At 32.4% G+C, this 20938-nt stretch overlaps 1 protein-coding gene across 1 annotated transcript in view; it reads right to left on the bottom strand.

Moving 5' to 3' along the window:
- LOC115890538 overlaps positions 1-15989 on the bottom strand; it is a 174702-nt gene extending 158713 nt beyond the window's left edge. Inside the window, exon 1 of the mRNA XM_030910793.1 lies at positions 15598-15989. Within this exon, the coding sequence (XP_030766653.1) occupies positions 15598-15786 (189 nt within the window). The 5' untranslated portion in view covers positions 15787-15989. The remainder of the gene's footprint in view (positions 1-15597) is intronic.
- Between the last annotated feature and the right edge of the window lie 4949 nt (positions 15990-20938).

Here is a 20938-nt window from a genome sequence, read left to right as displayed (position 1 = left end):
GATCACCCCTATAACTTTTTAATTTTTTTCTATAAAAAACGAGATTTTGTTGGTTAGTATAGGACATAAATCAGGATTCATTGACGTTTTCAATTACTTTCGGTTACTTCCTATTTCACCGGAAACGACTACCACTTTTGATTTTCAAATGGTACACATGTCAACTTTAAACTTCAGTCTAGAGTGTCGCGTCAATAAATATAACGACAATTTGATTAGAAATATCAAGTATGTAGATAGTACCAAATAATTCGTAAAAAATGTTTTTTCCTAATATGCTAATGATAAAAATTCGATTTAGGCATGTTTTAACCGGCCAGGAAAAAAAATAAAAAAACATTAGACGATCAAATATTTTCCAAGAATCCTTGATTAAAAGTTAGTGGTTTTAATACAACCACATATAATACTCCAGATTGAAATCTAAAAAGTTATTTTTTTATTTAAAAATGTCAAAATTTGATATATGATACGCCATTCTACTCAGAATGTCATTTTCTATCAAAAAGGCAAAAATACCGCAGGTGTCATTTAAAAATCAAAAGTTGTAGTTATTTCCCATGAAACAGGAAGTGACCGAAATTATATAAATGAATACGTCAATGATACGTTGTTATATGACATAATCAATCCCGATTATGTCATATACTAACACACCAAATCTCGTTTTTTATCTGGAAAAATAAAAACTTGTTTTAGTGGATAAAGACTAAAATAATTGATATTTCTATTTGAATAATAAACGTATTTTTACAGGTTTACCTTACATTTAGTTTTGTCAGAGGTTTACTGTTTTGAGTAAAATCTCAAAGGAATTTGACCACTTAAAATTCTTCAGCTAAACGGATCAGTTGATTTACATCAGCTGGTCTGTTTAAATGTAAGTCCAACATTGACTATGTACATACCTAATCTAATAGAGCGCGCTGATTCAAAAAAAAATCGAAAAGAAGATGAAAAATATTTGATTTATTCAGTATATGTGTTCAGTATCATTGGACTCATCGGTAGCAAAAGACTATCCGTCTAGCTGGCACAAGTTAAAAGTTGGTTAACATTTTCTACTTATTGTAAATTACACCCACTAACTATGGCGTTCTACATGCTTACATTGAAATTAGAGAAACAAACTTCTAGTAGCTAATTGAAATCATCAATTTATTCTAAAGCCCCATACTCACACTTCGCTCCTTCCTCGCCTTACTTCCTCGCGTTACTTCCTCGCGTTCCTTCGTCCCTTCGCTTCCTTCCTTCGTCTATTCGATGCTTGGAAATTAGTCAGTTATGCAACAACACACCACAAAATATTTTTAATATAGCAGCTACATGTTTAATACGAAATATCTAGTAACCTCTAAAATTTTTAAAAAATCCGAAAGGCGCATAATTTTTATTTTATAAAACTGCAATTCTTTGTCGTGTCAAAAATAAAAATTGAATTTTAATAATATATTTTTTTTTAATAAATCCGAATATTTCAGTATCATGTACAAGGTATATCAGTATGAATGTACAAGGTGAGTCAACAATGGAGTAAAGTTTATTATGTAACTTATATCGAAACCATGAAATATGACATACTAATTAAACGTTAATGATGTCAATCCCCACTTCTTCAGATATTTTTGTGAAGGCATCATGCACATTATTTCTATTTTTTTATTTCTGTCGCTACGATTACATAAATATGGACATGCATTTTTTCACAAATATGAAGACAATATTGTTTTTTTCTTCCATTTTTTAGACTATTGTGTGTGAATCATTTTTATATCGACTGGCGATTGCTAGATGTACCGGATGTCCCATTTGTGTGTGTTTTATGGGGTTTCTGGTTTATGAGTAGAGATATAAAGATGCTGTTTTCACATAATTGTTCTACTTATTATGAAACTAAATATGCTACATAAGAAATAAGAAATAACTTTGAACTAAGAAGGCTAGGATAAATATGTATTTATCCTAGCTATTCAAAAGTTATCTTACTTCTTCTTTACACATTTTTTTAATTAGTGGAAATTTTTGCATTTTTCGATAACCTTTGTATCTCGATTATCTTATAACTTATCGAAAAGGTGAAAAGGGTCAGTGATGGGCGATGGGTAAGTACCCAATTTGTAGATAAATAAAATCTGGGTATATATGTATATACCTGTAGATTTAGATGAACATCCTAATTTTAATAAAAGGAGTTTCCGACGGCGGCATAGTAAATACCCGGTATAATGCCGGGAATAGAAATATACCAATATATAATATCAACAATATATATAAGAAATATTGTAGATATACTAGAATGGCAGTGACGAAAGTGGTTCTTCGTTGGGAGCTGTCTATTTCGAAAAATGACTCAAACTTATGTTCTTTTTTTTTAAACAGGACACTCTATATATTATTTTTTATTTTATTTGCCTTGTTAATCTTTGATTAACGAGAGCTTTCGAAAATGATAATATACTCTATATTTATTTATTTAGGTACTGCTAAACTGCTAAACGGCTCTTATTTTATTTAACTTAATTTTACCAGATAATTTTGCTTTGCATCGTGATATTTTGATAAACTACACGGAAACTGAACTTGTGCTGCTTTTTAAATAACATGCCAATAACCGACATTTTGACGTCGAATAAATTAGTTGATTGTTTTGATTACCTAATTTAAACTGGCCGACTATGTAATAAAGTTAAATAATGCATTTTTACCCCGTTTATGAAAATAAGTATTTTAGAAAGCTCGTAACAAGGAAAATAAAATAATATACAAAATATCGTATTTAAAAAAACATATAAGTTTTAGTCAATTTAAAAAAAGACGTCAGAGTTATGTCACTGCCTACGTGAAAAACTGTACGGGAGACCGTTTGCACCTTTTCGATAAGTTATGATACAAAGGGGATCGAAAAATGCAATAATTTCAGATTCGCCCTGTATTTTAGGAAGTAAGAGAGCTAGGACATATCTGTATGTAGCATCTTTAGTTTCATAAAAAAAGTAACAGCGTAATGTGAAAACCGTATCTTTGTATTTCGACTCATAAACGAGAAACCCTGCAAAACACACGAAAATGGGACACCCTGTACAGACGTACTGCCAAATCAAGAAATCAACTACGAATGAAATCCAAGATCGATTTAAATATTTTATATATTTTAATATTTTTTTTGTGTTCGTGATAATTCCTTTGCTACTTCCTCCAAAAACCGACAGTACGTGGAAGGACCGTTTCGAGGAAGTAAACGGACGAAGTAGCGTTTTGACGAAGGAGGAAGGAACACACAGTCGCATAAAATCGACATTTTCCCATAGTAAATATATGATTTTTGAACGAAGGGACGCGAGGAAATAACGCGAGGAAGGAGCGAAGTGTGAGTATGGGGCTTAATAATTTCGAGGTTCTGAATGTAGCTTAAAAATGCTTTTATTTAAAACCAACATATTAATTTAAGCAACTGAATAAAAACATTAAGAAAATAATCCCTTTTGACTGATGGCTATTCACGAACAACACATCTAAATTTCACTAAACTAAATTTGTAATAAAGCTTTTTACTAGGTATTTAATTTTTATTGTTCTGTTTTGTTTTGTGTTATTACGATCCTGTGATGAGAAAGAAAGGTACCTTTGTTATTTTCACAAATTTTGAAGATAAAATTTATATGGAAACCAGTTGTTCTATTACAACACACACATTATTTAAAATGATCTTACGAAACTCGTACGATGTTACGTTTCGCTTCCTGTGCCTTATGGTATTCTAGGTCCGCTACTGTTATCAAATAATGATTCTTAGTAAAATCGAAACAGATAACAGTACAATTAAAATTATAATTAACAATTAAAGTTGTAAACCGACAAAAGCGCATTGTTACTGTAAAAATATGTAGTGTATTATTCCAAGCAGTTCTGATACACTAAACGGTTTTTTATTATTGTTTACAATAATTTCATTGTTCCGATTAATAAAATTGTCCATTGAGACAAATAGCGATAAATGTCACTGATTACTCAGAAACTATCAGAAAATATAGTAAAGTATAAGTAAATGAGAATATGCAAGCATCTTTCTTTAGGATAACCTAACATATTTGAATTTTTGTGTTTTTCTCTTTATTTCTTTTATTAAAGTTGACTTTTTTGTACCTACTCTGTTTAATAATAATAAGAGTTGTAGTGTAATAACCCAAATTCGTCAACAAAATTGAAGAGGTAATATTTTAACCAACTGTATAACAAACAATTTAAATGAAAGAAAGGAACCTACGTTGTGTTAAATATTTTTTTTATTATGATTACCTCGGATACGCCTCGACAGAAGCAATATTTTGGGAAATTTGAGAAGAATAGGTTATGTAAATAAAACGCTAAATTTGTAAATAGCCCTACTTATTTTATTAAATGAAATAAAAGGAGTGCTGTACTCTGCCTGGAATTCACATGTAAAAGAGCACGGCAGAGAAAACCATGATCACTATTCCAGAGAATCTAACTATGCTGTCCTGAACTTTAATAAAAGAGAAATAATACTATAGAAACTGTCCTCATACCTAGGTTTATAGTTTAATACACTCAAAACATGCCACATTTATATCGTTCAAAAGTGAAGAGTTTTTTGTTAGTTTAACGGGTCCCCACCCGTAGGTACGAAGTCCCTTGTTGCGGAATCGACGCTAAAGTTGAAGGTTTGGTGCCAATATCTTATTAATAAGTTAATGAAAATGAGTTATTCTATTTATTGTTTTTGTTTGCCCTTTTGCGAGCTAAGATATTCGCCCATGCACGGTCGAAAATTGTTAGTACACTCAACAAGGCCCTTATTCTCACAAACCACAAACATCGGCACGAAGGAGCAGTAAACGATTTTATTTAGATTACTTTTAAACTGAAAATATTTACACCATAAATAGATTCCATTAAATGTATACACATATGTTATGTATTGTCTTTGTCAGATCAAATGAATAAGGAAGCTTTAGAACACAATTACAACAGATTTTACCGTTTTCAAAATAAGTCCAAAATAACCGACATATTTTAGTTTGAGATATTCAAAAAAAAATTATTATTCGCTTAAATTTCTAAAACCACTGGATGTTTTCTGTGATTTCTTTTTGTAAACCTGTTTACTACCTATGTTGCCATATTATTTAGTTTTTTTTTAATATTTTTTTTTGGAAAAATTCCAAATTTTCAAAAAAAAATTTCGCGAAAAAACCTCATACCCTTTTGGGAACATAGTGTTTCTGGGGCCGAAATATACTTCCTCTAAAAATATTTGAACTTATTTAAGACTCACCCTGTATATATACTAAGTAACAATTTTCATATACTAGTTTTTTAGTTTATATTTTCTTTTTAGGAAATTCGACATAAAAAAATATAATAATAAATAGGATTTTATAAAACTAAAAACCATTCTTTTATACCAAATCGAAATAAAAAGTGAAACATAATTTTTTAATTACTAAGATGTAATTAACAACAAAAATCAACAACAAAAAAAACAACACAAAAAATTAACACTAATCGTTATAGAAAGATTATAAAAATATGGAAGGTCCCTTCCAGACACACAAATAATTTTTTTCCAAAAAAATATTTTTCTGGAATTTTAAACCACACCATTTAAAAATAATTTTTATTCAATATAAAACGAAATTGCAATCTTCTTAAGGCCAACTGGTAGCACGCGCCATTAAAAATAGAGTACGGGCCAAGTACATGACGTCTAAGTCTTGACCTCACTAAAATTATCATCCACTCTCATTCCTCAGCCGTCTTTGACGCCGTTTTTTTTTTCGATCGTATTGTATTAATTTCCATACCGCCCAGTACATTTCCCAACATGGATCCGTCCTGAAATTTACAATATAAACAAACAAAAAAGATCGTTATAGAAACCTCGATAGGAGGAAGAACAAGATTATAAATCTCAAATACAGGATGTTTACAATAACTTAGAGACGTCGCGACTATACGTCTATTTTAGCAATTTGGGCACCGTCTATACAGATATTTTGAGGATCCAACAGAAGGCGTTAACGGTAATATTAAACCGTTACCTTCATTTATAATTTTGATTTGAATTTTAAACAAAAATCGATATTTTCAAGATTTAGCATAACTAGGTCAAAATGCGGCATGCGTAAGTATATGGGTAATAAAAATTGCTGTCAAATTATCAAACAAATAAGATGAATTATATTGTTTCGATAAAAGTAATAAACATAGATGTATATAAAAGCTTTATAGTATATTTTGATAGGTATATTTTGTATATATAAGACGCATATTGTATATTATATGATAGATTACAGAAATTAAGATTACGGACTGGATACTAAAGAGATTAAGGAATTCGAAGGTTGTTTATATTTTAAGATTTTGATATACCATATGAAGAAATAAATCATACAATCCGTCATTCTATTGGTTTTAAATTTTATTTTTATTAAAATAATAGACCTTGTAATTAAAACTTATACAATATCCTTGATCGGAATATCTAAAGTAATTTAACGCCTTTTTTTCGATAAATTTTTTACATTATAGACATTATGTAGATATTTTTACATTATACCGGGTGCGTCTCAAAAGCGGCTCACCCCTATAACTTTTATATTTTTTCAGATAAAAAAAGGAGATTTTGTGTGTTAGTATATGACATAAATTAGGATTGATTGACGTATTCAATTGTTTTTGGTCACTTTCTGTCTCACCGGAAATGACTACAACTTTTGATTTTTAAATGGCACCCTCGGAATTTTTTTACTTTATTCGATAGAAAATGACATTCTGAATAGAATGATATATCATATGCCAACTTTTGACATTCTCGCTTAGGTTTGAAAAAGCCTTGAAAAAATATATTTTATCGCCTAATGTTTTTAGTGTCTTGTCCTGGCCAGTTAGAAAATGCTCAAATCGTATGTTTAATCAAATCTCAATTTTTTCAAATGGAAAGAGGGTGGCTCATTAGCATATTTGGAAAAAGCATTTTTTTAAGAATAATTTGATACCACACACTTGGTATTTCGAGTCAAATTTTCGTTACGAACCGCGTTCAGAGTGTTATTTTCTTATATTACAGTTGAGGGTTGGAACTTATATTTTCGATCGAATAAAGTAAAAAAATACCGAGGGTGCCATTTAAAAATCAAAAGTTGTAGTCATTTCCGGTGAAACAGGAAGTGACCGAAAACAATTGAATACGTCAATCGCAATCTTAATTTATGTCATATACTAACATACCTAATCTCGTATTTTTAACCGAAAAAATAAAAAAGTTTTAGAAATGAGCCACTTTTGAAACGTACCCGGTATATTGTAGGTTGAACATTTTATATGGCATACTGTATATTTCTTTAAATATTTGCTATTATATTTGAACAGGGCCAAATACGTTTTACAGAGCTTAAAATTCTCATTTGGCAGATGTATCGTATCACAAGCTAGACTTTTTATTCACAACCTTTGACTCAAAACAGTTTAATTTCAAATTCGATAATATGTAAAAAATTACCTTTAAATTTAGTTTAAAAAAGGCGTAAGCGATGGCTATGAAATGAAGATCGCTCTGTCATTTTGTAATGTAACATTATATTATGGAGAATGTCATCATTGTTCATTTCCAAGCCAGCTGGTCGCTTGGAAATTTCTTTTCGATCATACGGTAGTAGATCTTTGAAATAAAATTTAAATAATTGTATATCAGTTTTAATGTAGTATTGGGACCAAAACTAAAAAAATATGTATTAAAAGCTTAAAATTTCAATTATTAATTGACTACATCATGGTAAAAGTCATTATTATAAATAATTGTTATTAATAAGACTGGCTTTACATTTCTTTGTATTTGTTATCTGATTAAGGATGTTACTCCAGATACCCAGAGGATGTTGTTTCATAAAACAAATTTAACTTCAATGACGTTTACGATAAATTAATGATATATCGCGATAAATTCAAAAATAAATCAGTTGCATACAAAGAAAATTATTACAATTTGAAATAAAAACATCCTTTTAAATAAAGTACGTAAATGCAGAATTATTTTACATAAGTAATTTTTCTTACTATATTTAAAAATATGACAAACTGTAATGAGTTGAAAAAATTACTAAACTTTGCAACACGTTATGAATATGTAATTGACGTCATGATGGACGAAATCGAAACATTCCGTTTGATTAAATTTATCCGAATTGGGTTTTCTCAATGAAAAACCGAAAAATAATATGCTGCTAAAGTTATTCAGTATTTGAGAAGATAGTTTCACAACATTCTCAGTGGAGGGTGGAGTGGTATTGCATTACTAAGAGGCATGCCTAACTTCAAAAAATCACAAAAATAAAATATGTATATAGGCTCTCTTATAACATAACATTATGCTATTGTTTAAGTTAGTTGTTTTCATTAAATTTTGTTCTAATTATAAGGATACTAAGAACTCCAATCATATCTAACAATTTCAAGCGGTAGCGGTATTGCAATTGGATCCTCTTTTAAAATCATGTCTCGTGCCATCATTAAAATACATAATTGGAAAAAATGAGATCTTGGAAGGAGATACAGAGAAATTATTTCTATTAGATTATAAAAGTTCAAGACATTTAGCTTCTTTGCATATTTGTAGTACATGTTTATAATCATGACTATATTAGAGAGGATTGACAATTAAAAAATAATTAAACATGTTACACACTATAGCACAGCGGTGTAAGGGATCTATTTCAAACAGCTCTCTGTTGACATAGCTTCAATTAGTTTCTCTAATAACACCCGATTTAGTTTACAATCCCATTCCACAATAATGTGGCCAAAATTTAATAGACAAAATGTGGTAATTTTGTGAAATTATAAAAAGTTTAAAATAACTTTTTATAAAAAAACCAAACCAAACCAAAACAAAGTTAAAAAATAAAGAGAAACTTTCTGAGTGAGTTACATGACATATTAGCAAGTATAACTATGTTATTATCATATCACATAACATTTTCCTTTGTAATTTTAATCATAAATCAGAATAGTTTTATCGAGAGTTTTATAGGCCGAAACCAGAATAATTTTTAGTCATCTGGTTTTTTCTACTTTGGCGGACACATTGTTTGGATTAGCTTCCTCTGTTTCCTGTTTAAATGGCGCGGGAACATCACTTGCCTTCGCCCACGTACGCCTCAGCTCATTCTTCGCACATTATTCATCATAACCAGTGGAAATTATCCAGTGCACATGTGTAATACCGAATAAAAAATAAAAAACAAAACTAATATAGTTTTTGTTTATAGACTATTGGCACCAATTTTTGAGAATTGAGAGTTCTGGATAGATTTACAATAGTTCTATACCGGGTGCGTCTCAAAAGTGGTTCACCCCTATAACTTTTTTTATTTTTATATAGATAGATAGGGCCAGAATTATCGCTTTGCATAAAGAAGGTCTCAGCAGGCATCAAATTGCTGATCGTTTAAATTGAGTGCGAAGTATTGTAAGCCGAATTATATAACGGTATATGGACACAGGAAATGTAAGATCTCGTCCTAAGTTGGGCCGTACAAGGGTAACGACTGAACGACAGGATCGCTACTTGGCTCAATTTGCCATAAGAAATCGGTCAGTTCCAACTCGAGAGCTACGATCTCAGTTTCAACGAACTTACCACCGAGTGATATCAAGCCGAACCATTTCCAGGCGACTTTCTAATGTTGGATTGCGGCGTAGAAGTTCACTGCGAGTCCCTCTATTAACTTTACACCATAGGCAAAGGAGGCTACAGTAGGCTAGAGAACACCAGAACTGGTTATTACTTCAGTGGAGAAACGTAATTTTCACTGACGAAACCATCGCTAGAATACAGCCCTTTCTGTTGATCCTTATCAAGGAGGAACTGCGATGTTCTGGGGTGGCATCATGTACAATAGGCGAACAGAGCTCATTCATACTCCTGAGTTGATGAACGCCCATTTGTATGTGGAAACTGTAATCAGACCAATAATTTATCCACTGAGAAGAAATCGGCAATAATTTTATCCTCATGGATGATGACGCTCGTCCTCACAGAGCTAAGATGGTCCAGGAGCATTAAATGAAGGGGAAATAACTCGTCTGGACTGGCCTCCACTCTCCCCCTACATGAATCCTATTGAACATGTCTGGGACTATATCACCAGAGCTGTATTTCGCAGAAATAACCCACCAAGAAGTCGCCAGGAGTTGATCATTGCCGCTCAAGAGAAATGGCAGAACTTACCTCAAGAAACCATAAACAACCTTATAGTGGGTATGCCTCGACGACCTGATGCACTCATAACAAATCGAGGAGGCAATACTTCATATTAGTAACCTTAATTTTGTCAGTTACCTCAAGAAACCATAAACAACCATATAGTGGGTATGCCTCGACGGCCTGATGCACACATAACAAATCGAGGAGGCAATACTTTATATTAGTAACCTTAATTTTGTCAGAATTTATTATTTATTTATTTATTTTCTCTTTTTTGTCAAACATTTTTCTCTATGGACTTTGCATTTTTTTGTATTTTGGCAAAATATATTATTAAACTTGGTGAAAGTTTTCCCTTTTTTGTGTTATTTTTTAACATAACTTTAGCATCTATTGATTTCCACGAAAAATTAGTTTGAAATGTAATTTTTTTATTAAAATAGTAAGGGGGAGCAAGACTTTTGCCGATGAGTTTATTATATTTACTTTATTCACATAACAAATCGAGGAGGCAATACTTTATATTAGTAACCTTAATTTTGTCAGAATTTATTATTTATTTATTTATTTTCTCTTTTTTGTCAAACATTTTTCTCTATGGACTTTGCATTTTTTTGTATTTTGGCAAAATATATTATTAAACTTGGTGAAAGTTTTTCCTTTTTTTGTGTTATTTTTTAACATAACTTTAGCATCTATTGATTTCCACGAAAAATTAGTTTGAAATAATGGGGAGCAAGACTTTTGCCGATGAGTTTATTATATTTACTTTATTCACATAACAAATCGAGGAGGCAATACTTTATATTAGTAACCTTAATTTTGTCAGAATTTATTATTTATTTATTTATTTTCTCTTTTTTGTCAAACATTTTTCTCTATGGACTTTGCATTTTTTTGTATTTTGGCAAAATATATTATTAAACTTGGTGAAAGTTTTCCCTTTTTTGTGTTATTTTTTAACATAACTTTAGCATCTATTGATTTCCACGAAAAATTAGTTTAAAATGTAATTTTTTTATTAAAATAGTAAGGGGGAGCAAGACTTTTGCCGATGAGTTTATTATATTTACTTTATTCGATAGAAACTGACACTCTGAATAGAATGACATATCATGTCAACTTTTGACATTTTCGCTCGATAACAAATCGTATTTTAAATTTTAATCTAGAGTGCCATGGCCGTATTAAAATACTAATTTTTAATCCAGGAGCCTTTGAAAAATAGATTTGACCGTCTAATGTTTTTCGTGTTTTTTGTGTGTTTCGAGCGTTTCATGTGTCCTGGCTGGTTAAAAGATGCCCAAATCGTATTTTTAATCATATGTAAATTTAATCATATTAGAATATTTGGAAAGAGCATTTTTTTACAAATAATTTGGTACCACACACTTGGTACTTCGAGTCAAATTGTCGTTATGAACCGCATGTTAAAATTTCAAATAAACCATATGCGATAATGTCAACATTTGACATATGATATGTTATTCAGAGTGTCATATTCTATCGAATAAAGTAAAAAAATACCGAGAGTGTCAATTAAAAATCAAAAGTTGTTGATTTTAAATGACACAATTGAACACCTCAATCAATCCTAATTTATGTCATATACTAACATACCAAATGTCGTTTTGTTATCTGACAAAATAAAAAAGTGATAGATGTGAGCCGCTTTTGAGAGGCACCCGGTAGTTTTTAGTACAAGTTTGATAAATAATTCTGGTGAATTTCGAGAAACATCTTGCACAGTTCTGGTAAAACTTAAAAATATATCGTAGAAGAAGAGTTCTATAGTTCCTGACGATTGATTAAGATGTTTATATTGTATTAACAATGTTATAAACAAAAATAAAGGGTCAGCCTAGGCAATAAGAATAAAATTTCTAAATAAAAAATAATTACTGAAATAATTATTCCGACGAGAGCTCTGAATAGCACCCTCAAAAGTTCAATAAGATGTATGAATTAATTCACCCATTTTTTAAATTTTCATTAACGTACGAATCTATAGATGGATAAAATTAAGATGTATCTATCTAAAAGCGAAAAATATTGTTGAATAGTAGTTCTGATTAGAGATAGCTCCCCAAAGATTTTACAAGATGCGTTAATTTTAATCATAAATTTTTAATTTATTAATTTTTAAATTCGTTAAAAATATTAACAACTACAATTTTCTTTTAAAACGTCAGACTCTACAAAGATACTTTGCGATAGAAGAATAATATTGAATGATAACATAAAAAAAGGAAAAATGAACTTGGTTAGCAACCAAACCAACTATAGAATTATTGTAAATCAATTCAGAACTCTCAATTTTTAGTTAACTTTTCGAAAGAAGGGTGCCAACTTCAAACAAGCTGCTAATGTAACTAAGCTAAACAGTCAAGAAACTAAGTATTTGTATTTATTTGTTTAACTAATAGCCACAAACTTCAGTAAAATCCACAAGTAAATCAAAAAGGAATTAGCAATCATTAATTGCAGGCATGCATGGATAAGGGTGGATACACCATATTAGAGTTTTAAGAGAAAGATATTTTTAGAAATTGTTTATTAACCAATTACCTAATAGTTTTTGTGCAATACTGGTTAAATTTCAAAATGCTATTAGATTGTTTCAATATTTCTACTTATTTTGTAGCATTGATGTTGACTGAATTGACTCCAAAACAAATAGAAGAATGTTGATTCCCTATCAACATTCAGTCACTTTAGTAATAAATTAAATTATTAAACTAAATTTATTTCATTGAAATGAAAACATTCAATTTGGTAGTATTTTCTTTTCTTTTTTGTTTATTTTGTCGTCTGTTATATTAATATATGTATTATATTAAAAATTTTTAGATCTAGTACCTAATAGTAATTACCATCATTCCTCAATTGTTTATTCAACCTAAATTGTTTTTAGCAAGGCAGTTATCAAAACCGCAATCAAAATATTTATAGTAAATATTTGATGAACCATTTTATAACACTCCTCAAATCAAATAAGTTAAATTTCATTAATAAAAAATATAAATAGTTTCTTCTTTGCTATGCTCAGAAGAGCAAGCAAATTTGAGGGTCAAATCTTTCACAAATTTTATAAGTAGTTTTTTCAGTGTAAGCTTACACCCATTATGATCTACACTAAAAAAAAATAAAATGAAGCAATTATTGGTTTAGAAATTTTTATCGCTAAATAATAATTATTTTGACATAAAGTTTTGATTCTTTAGAATAAACTGAATTATTTGATTTTTTATAGCAATATATTTAATAGACATATTATATTTGAATTTGAAGGATCTGTTAAGACAAAAAACGAATTATTTGTTCTAAAAATAATAATAATTAATAGTATAATACCAGCATTGGCATACTGACCCTTTAAAACTTCAGGGCACGCTTTTTTGGAGGAACTAGAGGAAGCAGCAAAAGCCAACATCAGTAACATCGGGAACTTTCCAAGCTGGAAGTGATTTAACTTGGCTTTAACGCACAGAAAAAATGAGAGGAAGGGCCAAGGTCTCCGAGTGAGAGATGAAACATGATCCTAAACCCCAGCAACCTAACTTAACCTAATAGTATAATATCAATAGATTAAAAGCAATAGATACGTTTTATTGAAATACAATTATTTATTTATCTAAAAGATTGCATTAAAAAATAAATACCATATGCATTATAAAATGCAATACCATACATTATAAAATTAATCTTGTTTGAGCATCATTGACAGTTAAAAAAAACGAATGAAACTCATAAGAATTGTTTTTCTGTCATCAAACACAGCACAGTTGATTATACTTTGATTTTTTTGAATACATTATGACGGGTTCTCACGACTCGTGTACTTGACAAACATTTGTAATTGGTATACAGGGTATACATGGTACGTCGGGCATCTATACAGAATTTCTGAGTTATTTATTATAGGAACTACGCGGCATTCCCGCCAGACCCTGTATACCAATAAAAAATACTTGCCAAGTAGACGAGTCGTGAGAATGCGCCTTTAGAAAGATACAAAAAATATATTAGCAAAAAATCAAGAAAACTAAAAGCAAAAAAATAATTCATCATCAAAGTATTACCATACGATCGAAAAAAAGGGGTCAAAATAGCTGGGGAATGACAATCGATAAAATTTTGGCTAGGTCAAGACCCAGACATCATTTCTTTTACCTGCACTCTTTTTTTTAATGACGCTTATTGCCAATTGGCCTTAAGACGGTTGTAATTCATTTTTATATTGAGGAAAAATTGTTTTTAAACAGTGTATTTTAAAATTTTGTCTCCTTTCTAAAAAATAAACGAGACAAAAAAGATGCAGCTATAGAGACATTAGTTTGACAAGCTCAATGGGAAAGTTGGATGGCAGGATATTAAGAAAGGGAGTAGAAGAAAGTTTTGAAGAAATTGAAGAACAAAGTGGTTTCCGCGCTGGGCGTTCTTGTACAAACAACATATTTGTGTTACAACAAATAATTGAAAAAAGGAGAGCTCGAAATTCGGACACGCGTCTGATATTTATAGATTTAGAGAAATCCTATGACGCGGTGCCTTTGAAGAAATTATTTGAAATCTTGGTTGAGACAAATATGAGTAAAATATATATCAATGCAATCAATAATATATAATAAATATGTACAACAATCCAAAAAGTATGATCAGACAAGGGAAGTTATCCTATCATAATCCTTCCTGACATCAAAAGGACTTAGACAGGGGTGCAGTTTATCACCTACCTTATTTAAAATATATATCCTGGAGGCATTGATTGAGGTACTATAGTAGGTACCTATGGGCATGTAAAAAAATGGGAGGGGAAATATGACCAAAATGGGCAATGGATTATCGTCCCAAAGCAGAAGGAAAAGAGGAAGAAATACAACTACGTGGTTAGATGGAGTACATGAGAGATAGAGCTATTAACGAGGAAGGATGGCAAAATCGAACGATATGGTATATGATTTTTTTGTTTTTGTCGCCATTCCATATCAGATTTATTGAATTTTATAGGTATTTTATAATGAAAGCAGTGGCGTAACTAGACAACTGGGGGCTCGGTGCAAAATATTTTTGGGGCCCCTGAGTAAAGAACAAAACCAAAATAATGTATATTTTTTTATTAAATATTTTCTTGAAGGGCTCTGCGGGGCTCCGGAGCTTTGCACCTATGATAGCTACGCCACTGAAGAAAGGTAAATGTCATCTATTTATCCTAGCCTGTATCAATCTCTGAATCTTTGTCTTTATTATCATATTATATTAGTGCAGTTAATATATCTAGGTATAACTAATTGATAACAAGAACTGTTATTATTATTATTTGATTTAAAAAGTTAAAGGCCGGAATTTGGCTTGGAAGTTAATTTACCAACCTGGGTATATCGAGCCCTGATCACGTCCTGTCCTTCCCTATTATCCCCTTCTCCGTGTCTCAGCATCGCACGCTCGACTCTGGCGAGTGTAGGCGAGTCCATGAGTCGGGGATGAGCCTGGTGTTGAAGGCTGTGGCTATGAGGTCTACTCGCAGCAGTGGCGCTCTGGCGCTCCGTTTGTAGCAGCATGACGTCACGTACAAACAGTACCACTACACGAGATTCAAAACGCCGTCGAAAGTACTACTCGTAGACATGTGTCACTTTCGCGATGACGAATTGTCCCGCAGGACGAGCACGTTGTGGGCCTTGTAGACGAGCAAGGAGACGTGAAACGGCCTGCGACGATTGGGAAGGAACTGAATTGAGTCGGTGCCGCCGCAGACGAGGCAGCAGGCGTTCGAGACGAGAAATCGTCAAGTGGTTGTGGAGAGGACGATTCGCGCCAACGGTAAGCGTTTGTTGTTATTTTGTTATTAATAAAATCTAATATACAGGGTGGCGCCTCTCATGGCGCGGAGGCTCAAAGGAGAGCGGTCGTTTATATCAAAATGAAATTTTGGTAGCATAATATGTAGGTTAATTTATAGCATTTTTTAAAAATATAGAGAGTTCTACATGGTGTCCCAAAAAAAGTTACACATCAAAGTTGTGTTTTTTGTAATGAAACACCCTGTATAATAATTGATTTTTGGATTCTAGGAGAAAAATAAAGGTGTGTTTTATTAAAAAAGTATATGACTAAAATGTAAGGTTTTTGACATATTTAACATTTTCTAAAAATGAAGCTACATACCTAAATTGGAATTTATCTTGTATAGTCTGATATTTCGTTAAAATATTCATTATATGTTAAACAAAATTAAAATTTAACCTAAAAAGTTATCCAGGGGGGAAAAATAATATTAAACTTTGGTCACTTTTAAAAGCAAATTACTCCTTTATTTCAAATGGAACACCCAGTATATTATTCCGATATTCAATAGAGTAATATATAGGATGATACATTACAAAAAAAAACACAACTTTGATATGTCACTTTTTTTGGAAACACCCTTTAGAACTCTCTATGTTTTAAAAGATGCTTTCGGTTAACCTACATATTATTATGCTGCTAACATTTCATTTTGATATAAACTACCGTTCTTCTTGGAGCCTCCGCGTCGTATGAGAGGCGCCACCCTGTACATATGTACATACTGCCATTACTCGCTGACGAGTATTCGACACGCATCAAAAGATGGTCACGCAAGGCGTTTTCTTTTATGAGCTTTTCTGTGAAAAGCTCATGAAATAAAAGAGTACTAGCAAGAAAAGTACTAGCTCTGTAAATTGGGTGCTAGGTAGTGCTAGGTGGGTGCAATAGAGTGCTAAAGTTTTAAGGGAAAAAATCAACCGGGGGGGGAGCGTTACATTAGCCCCCCGGTAAAAATGTCCTGTAATTCACTAGGGGTTGTGGTGCTAGCTCTGTAAGTTGGGTGCTAGGTAGTGCTAGGTGGGTGCAATACAGTGCTAAAATATTAAAGAGTTTGGACAACAAGGGGGGGGGGCTACTGTAACGGACCCGGAAAAATGGTTCTAACAAAAAATATTCAAAATTTACTGAAGAGTATGAAGCTCTTACTTACAGTACACCTTATCTAGGCAAAATTTTGTAAAAACTCAATTTTCTTATTTTCTGTTGCAGTTGCGCCCCCTAGCGGTCGTTCTACAAACTTGAAAATAATTTCCAGCAATTTCCCATAGCCTCTTTAGTTATAAATATTTTTTTCCGCAGCCGCTACGGCTAATACTTTCCGAGATACAGCCGAGAGCTATTCTTAGTGGAACACCCTGTACGTTATTCATCCACAATTAACTTTACAGTATTCATTACGAAATACTGGAATCTTCTCCTGTGAACTCATGTCACTCATACTGTAAAACCTGTATGATTTATCAAACTTAAAATCTATTATACATAACATTTTTCCAAATTCCGGAAATCTAGACCTATTAATTCTTGAGAAAATCAATAAAGAGATACTTCCGTTTTGACTAGTTTACTTATAATTATTGTGTAGTCAATTGTTTGAATATAGAGACTTTTATCATGAATCAAAATTAGAAAAAAAATGAATGACTTTATAATTCAATGATAAAATATTTATTTTTTTTAGGAAAAATGAAGATTGGAACTCTCTGGTTTTTTTTTTAAATTAGACATATCTTCTGTTGAAAATGATAATTTTATTTACTATAATTTCGTGTTTGAACAACAGCGTTAGATTTATTAATGTTATCTAGATAAACTTAACTGCACATTTATCTTCATTTCTGTAAACAGAAGCTGAACGAACTACCGTTGTCGCAAACGTCGCCCACCGTCGAGAAAATAACCCAAGAAATTTCTCAACTTTTCCGCATTTAAAATCGGAAAATGGGCATTTTTGGATATTCCTTCTGGAAATCGAATTAACTAGGCAGCCGTTTAACCACGTCAAATTATTGAAAACTTATTCCTGTTTTTCTTCTTGTTCTGGGAGAGAGCGAAAAAAGATGATTGAATTCCATTTTACATTTAAATTTTAAGAAGAAACTCTATAACGATGACTAACTACTTGATGACTTGATTTTTTCTTTCTTATATCAGTACATAAAACTTCAGTGAGTTTTAGCAAAATTTTATTTAGGAAATTGCAATTGGCCTTTAAAAACAGTGAATACAGAGTATTAAAAAAAAATTGTGTGTGCATTCTGTGCGTATGTAGAATGTAGAATGTAGAATGTTTAGGAGGGGAGTTAATCACCGCGACCTTACAGATCTATTGTGTACCCTTTATTGACTTATAATGAGTTATAACTCATCATACAGTCTCTGGGCTTTAACAAAAGCCTGTATCTGAGACGGTTCCAAAGAGGCCAGCTCTCCATCCTCGACATCAGCGGTACCAAAGTTCATGGCACGAATGGTCGTCGTCTCGGCGCACTCAGTGATAAGGTGTTCTGGTGTTTCCCCATGTGATCTTACAGAATCTACATTGGCCGTTGTTTCTCAGCTTCAGCCTACTGAGGTGTTCGTTGAGGAGACAGTGTCCTGTTAGAAATCCCGTGACAATCCGAAGATTTTTTTTACTTAAATCAAGGAAAACCTTTGATTTTTCTCGATCGTAAGTTCTGAGGAACTTTTTCGAGTTATCAGTTTAGATTTCAGTTGGTTTCTGTTTGGAAAACAGAACGGTTCTGATCCAGTTAGTGAAGTTTTCGCTTTTTTTCTAGCTAGATCATTTGCTTTTTCATTCCTATCCCTTGATGAGCAGGCACCCAGAGTTGGAGGACTTTATTTTCTTTGCCTAATTTGTTAAGCTTCTCTAGGCATTCTTTGACCAACATCGAATTGATGATTACTGAGTTGATCGCGTTTAGTGCTGCTTGACTATCGGATAAAATGGCAATTTCCTGTTTTCGATAGTTCCTATCTAAGATAAATTGTACGCATCTTTCGATAGCGTATTTCTGCCTGAAGGATACTGGGGTAGGTGCCCGTTGGTCCGGAGTATTTAGTTTTTGCCCTTTTATTTTTAATACTTTTTATGTGCGCCTACATACATTCTTACTTTTGTATGTCCGTCTGAGGAATCCATTCGGGTACCTCTATCCACGTACCGAGTTTGGTTCCAATCGACCCATAATTAAGAAAAATCCTAATGATTTTGGCCATTTAGGGACATCGGTTCGAAACGTCGAGGCATTATCTTGTAGCCCAATTATGCTGAAATCGATCCACATTTTTCTTCAACATCAAATCGTTAGTCCTACTCTGATGAAGATGTAAACAAAACGTCGTATCAAACTTTGCAGGGTGGATCCGCGTGCATCGTCGCTCACAATGCTCACATAGCCTACCCACTAAATTTGGTCGCGATCGGACAACATATCAACTTTTGACGTTTCTTACGTCAAAACTGTCACAGTGATACGAATCGTACACGGTCAAGTTGGCTTTGGTCCAATCTATCGACATACAAAATTCCATTTAAAGGTTGATTCTCTTCTCACTATACCTTCCGTATCAGCTACGTTCCGTTTCCCTTCCGTTTACATAAAATATTAGATCATGTAAAAAAATAGGACAATGCACACTATCCGTTCCGTTTCCTTTCCGTTCCATATCCTTTCCTTCCATACATTTTTTTCGCGGACGGACTGAAGCGTATCGGAAACAGCGTTGGCAAGTTCTTACATTTGTACCACCTTTGTTAACATTTTGCTGATATTTATTTATTCTTTCACCTCTTAATTAAATCTATTCCCTTTTTCAAAAGATACAAATTTTTAAGATAAAACTTTGGTAATGATATAAATTGTACAATAAAAAGTATGGAACGGATACGGAGTGGATATGGAATGGAAACGGAAGGTATAGTGAGAATCAACCTTTAATCGGACGACTTTTTGATTTGATTCATTGATAATTGGATTTTGTAGCGCAGGAAACATCGTTCAAACATAATAAAAAGATGGGGCTCTATCTACAATCCGAGTTTCAGCCCCCTACCTCACATATGTATGCTGTAGCAGAATACTGTGCTCCAGTGTGGCTTAATAGCAAACACACCCGTATGGTCGATACTCAATTAAACCAAACTATGCGCACTGTATCAGGGACAATTCGACCAACACCTACAATATGGCTGCCCACTCTTAGCAACATAGCTCCTCCCAATTTGCGCCGAGAACATGCCTTGGTCAGAGAGTTTAATAAAATAATGAATAACCCTCAGCTGCAGGTTCATGATGACGTACCACATATCCAGGGAAATCGACTAAGATCAAGACACCCTCCATTGAAGACCGCACATGAGCTGCACCAAAATAATTTTGATATAAATGAGCGATGGAGAGAGAAATGGGAAAATGAGGCAGCTCCAATGTACCATGGTCTACCGTACGTTATTAATAATAATTGCAGGATGCGACCTTCTCCGTCGAACATGGACAACTCTTAACCGCATCAGAACTAACTGCGGAAGATGTGCCGACTCTCTAAATAGGTGGGGAAAAGTCCCTTCAGCCGCATGCGACTGTGGAGCTGACAGGCAGACTGTCAAACATATAGTGCAAGACTGCCCAATAAGAGCATATATGGGCAACTCAGAGGATTTCCTTATGGCTACTCAGGAGGCAATTGATTATATACAACGACTGGATATCTGTTTATGAGACGAATTAGCCTATTTTTTTTGTTGGGTATGTTTTTTTTCTTTGTTTATGCAGTTTTTTTATATACATATTTTTTTGTTGTTTATGCAGTTTTTTTATATACATTTTTTTTGTTGTTTATACCATTCTGTGTCCTATA

Source organism: Sitophilus oryzae, unplaced genomic scaffold (assembly GCF_002938485.1).
Source record: "Sitophilus oryzae breed Bouriz unplaced genomic scaffold, Soryzae_2.0 scaffold_882_pilon_pilon, whole genome shotgun sequence".
In the NCBI taxonomy this organism is placed as follows: Eukaryota; Metazoa; Arthropoda; class Insecta; order Coleoptera; family Curculionidae; genus Sitophilus; species Sitophilus oryzae.
The sequence above is the reverse complement of the archived record's forward strand: the minus strand, read 5'-3'. Positions and strand labels throughout refer to the sequence as shown.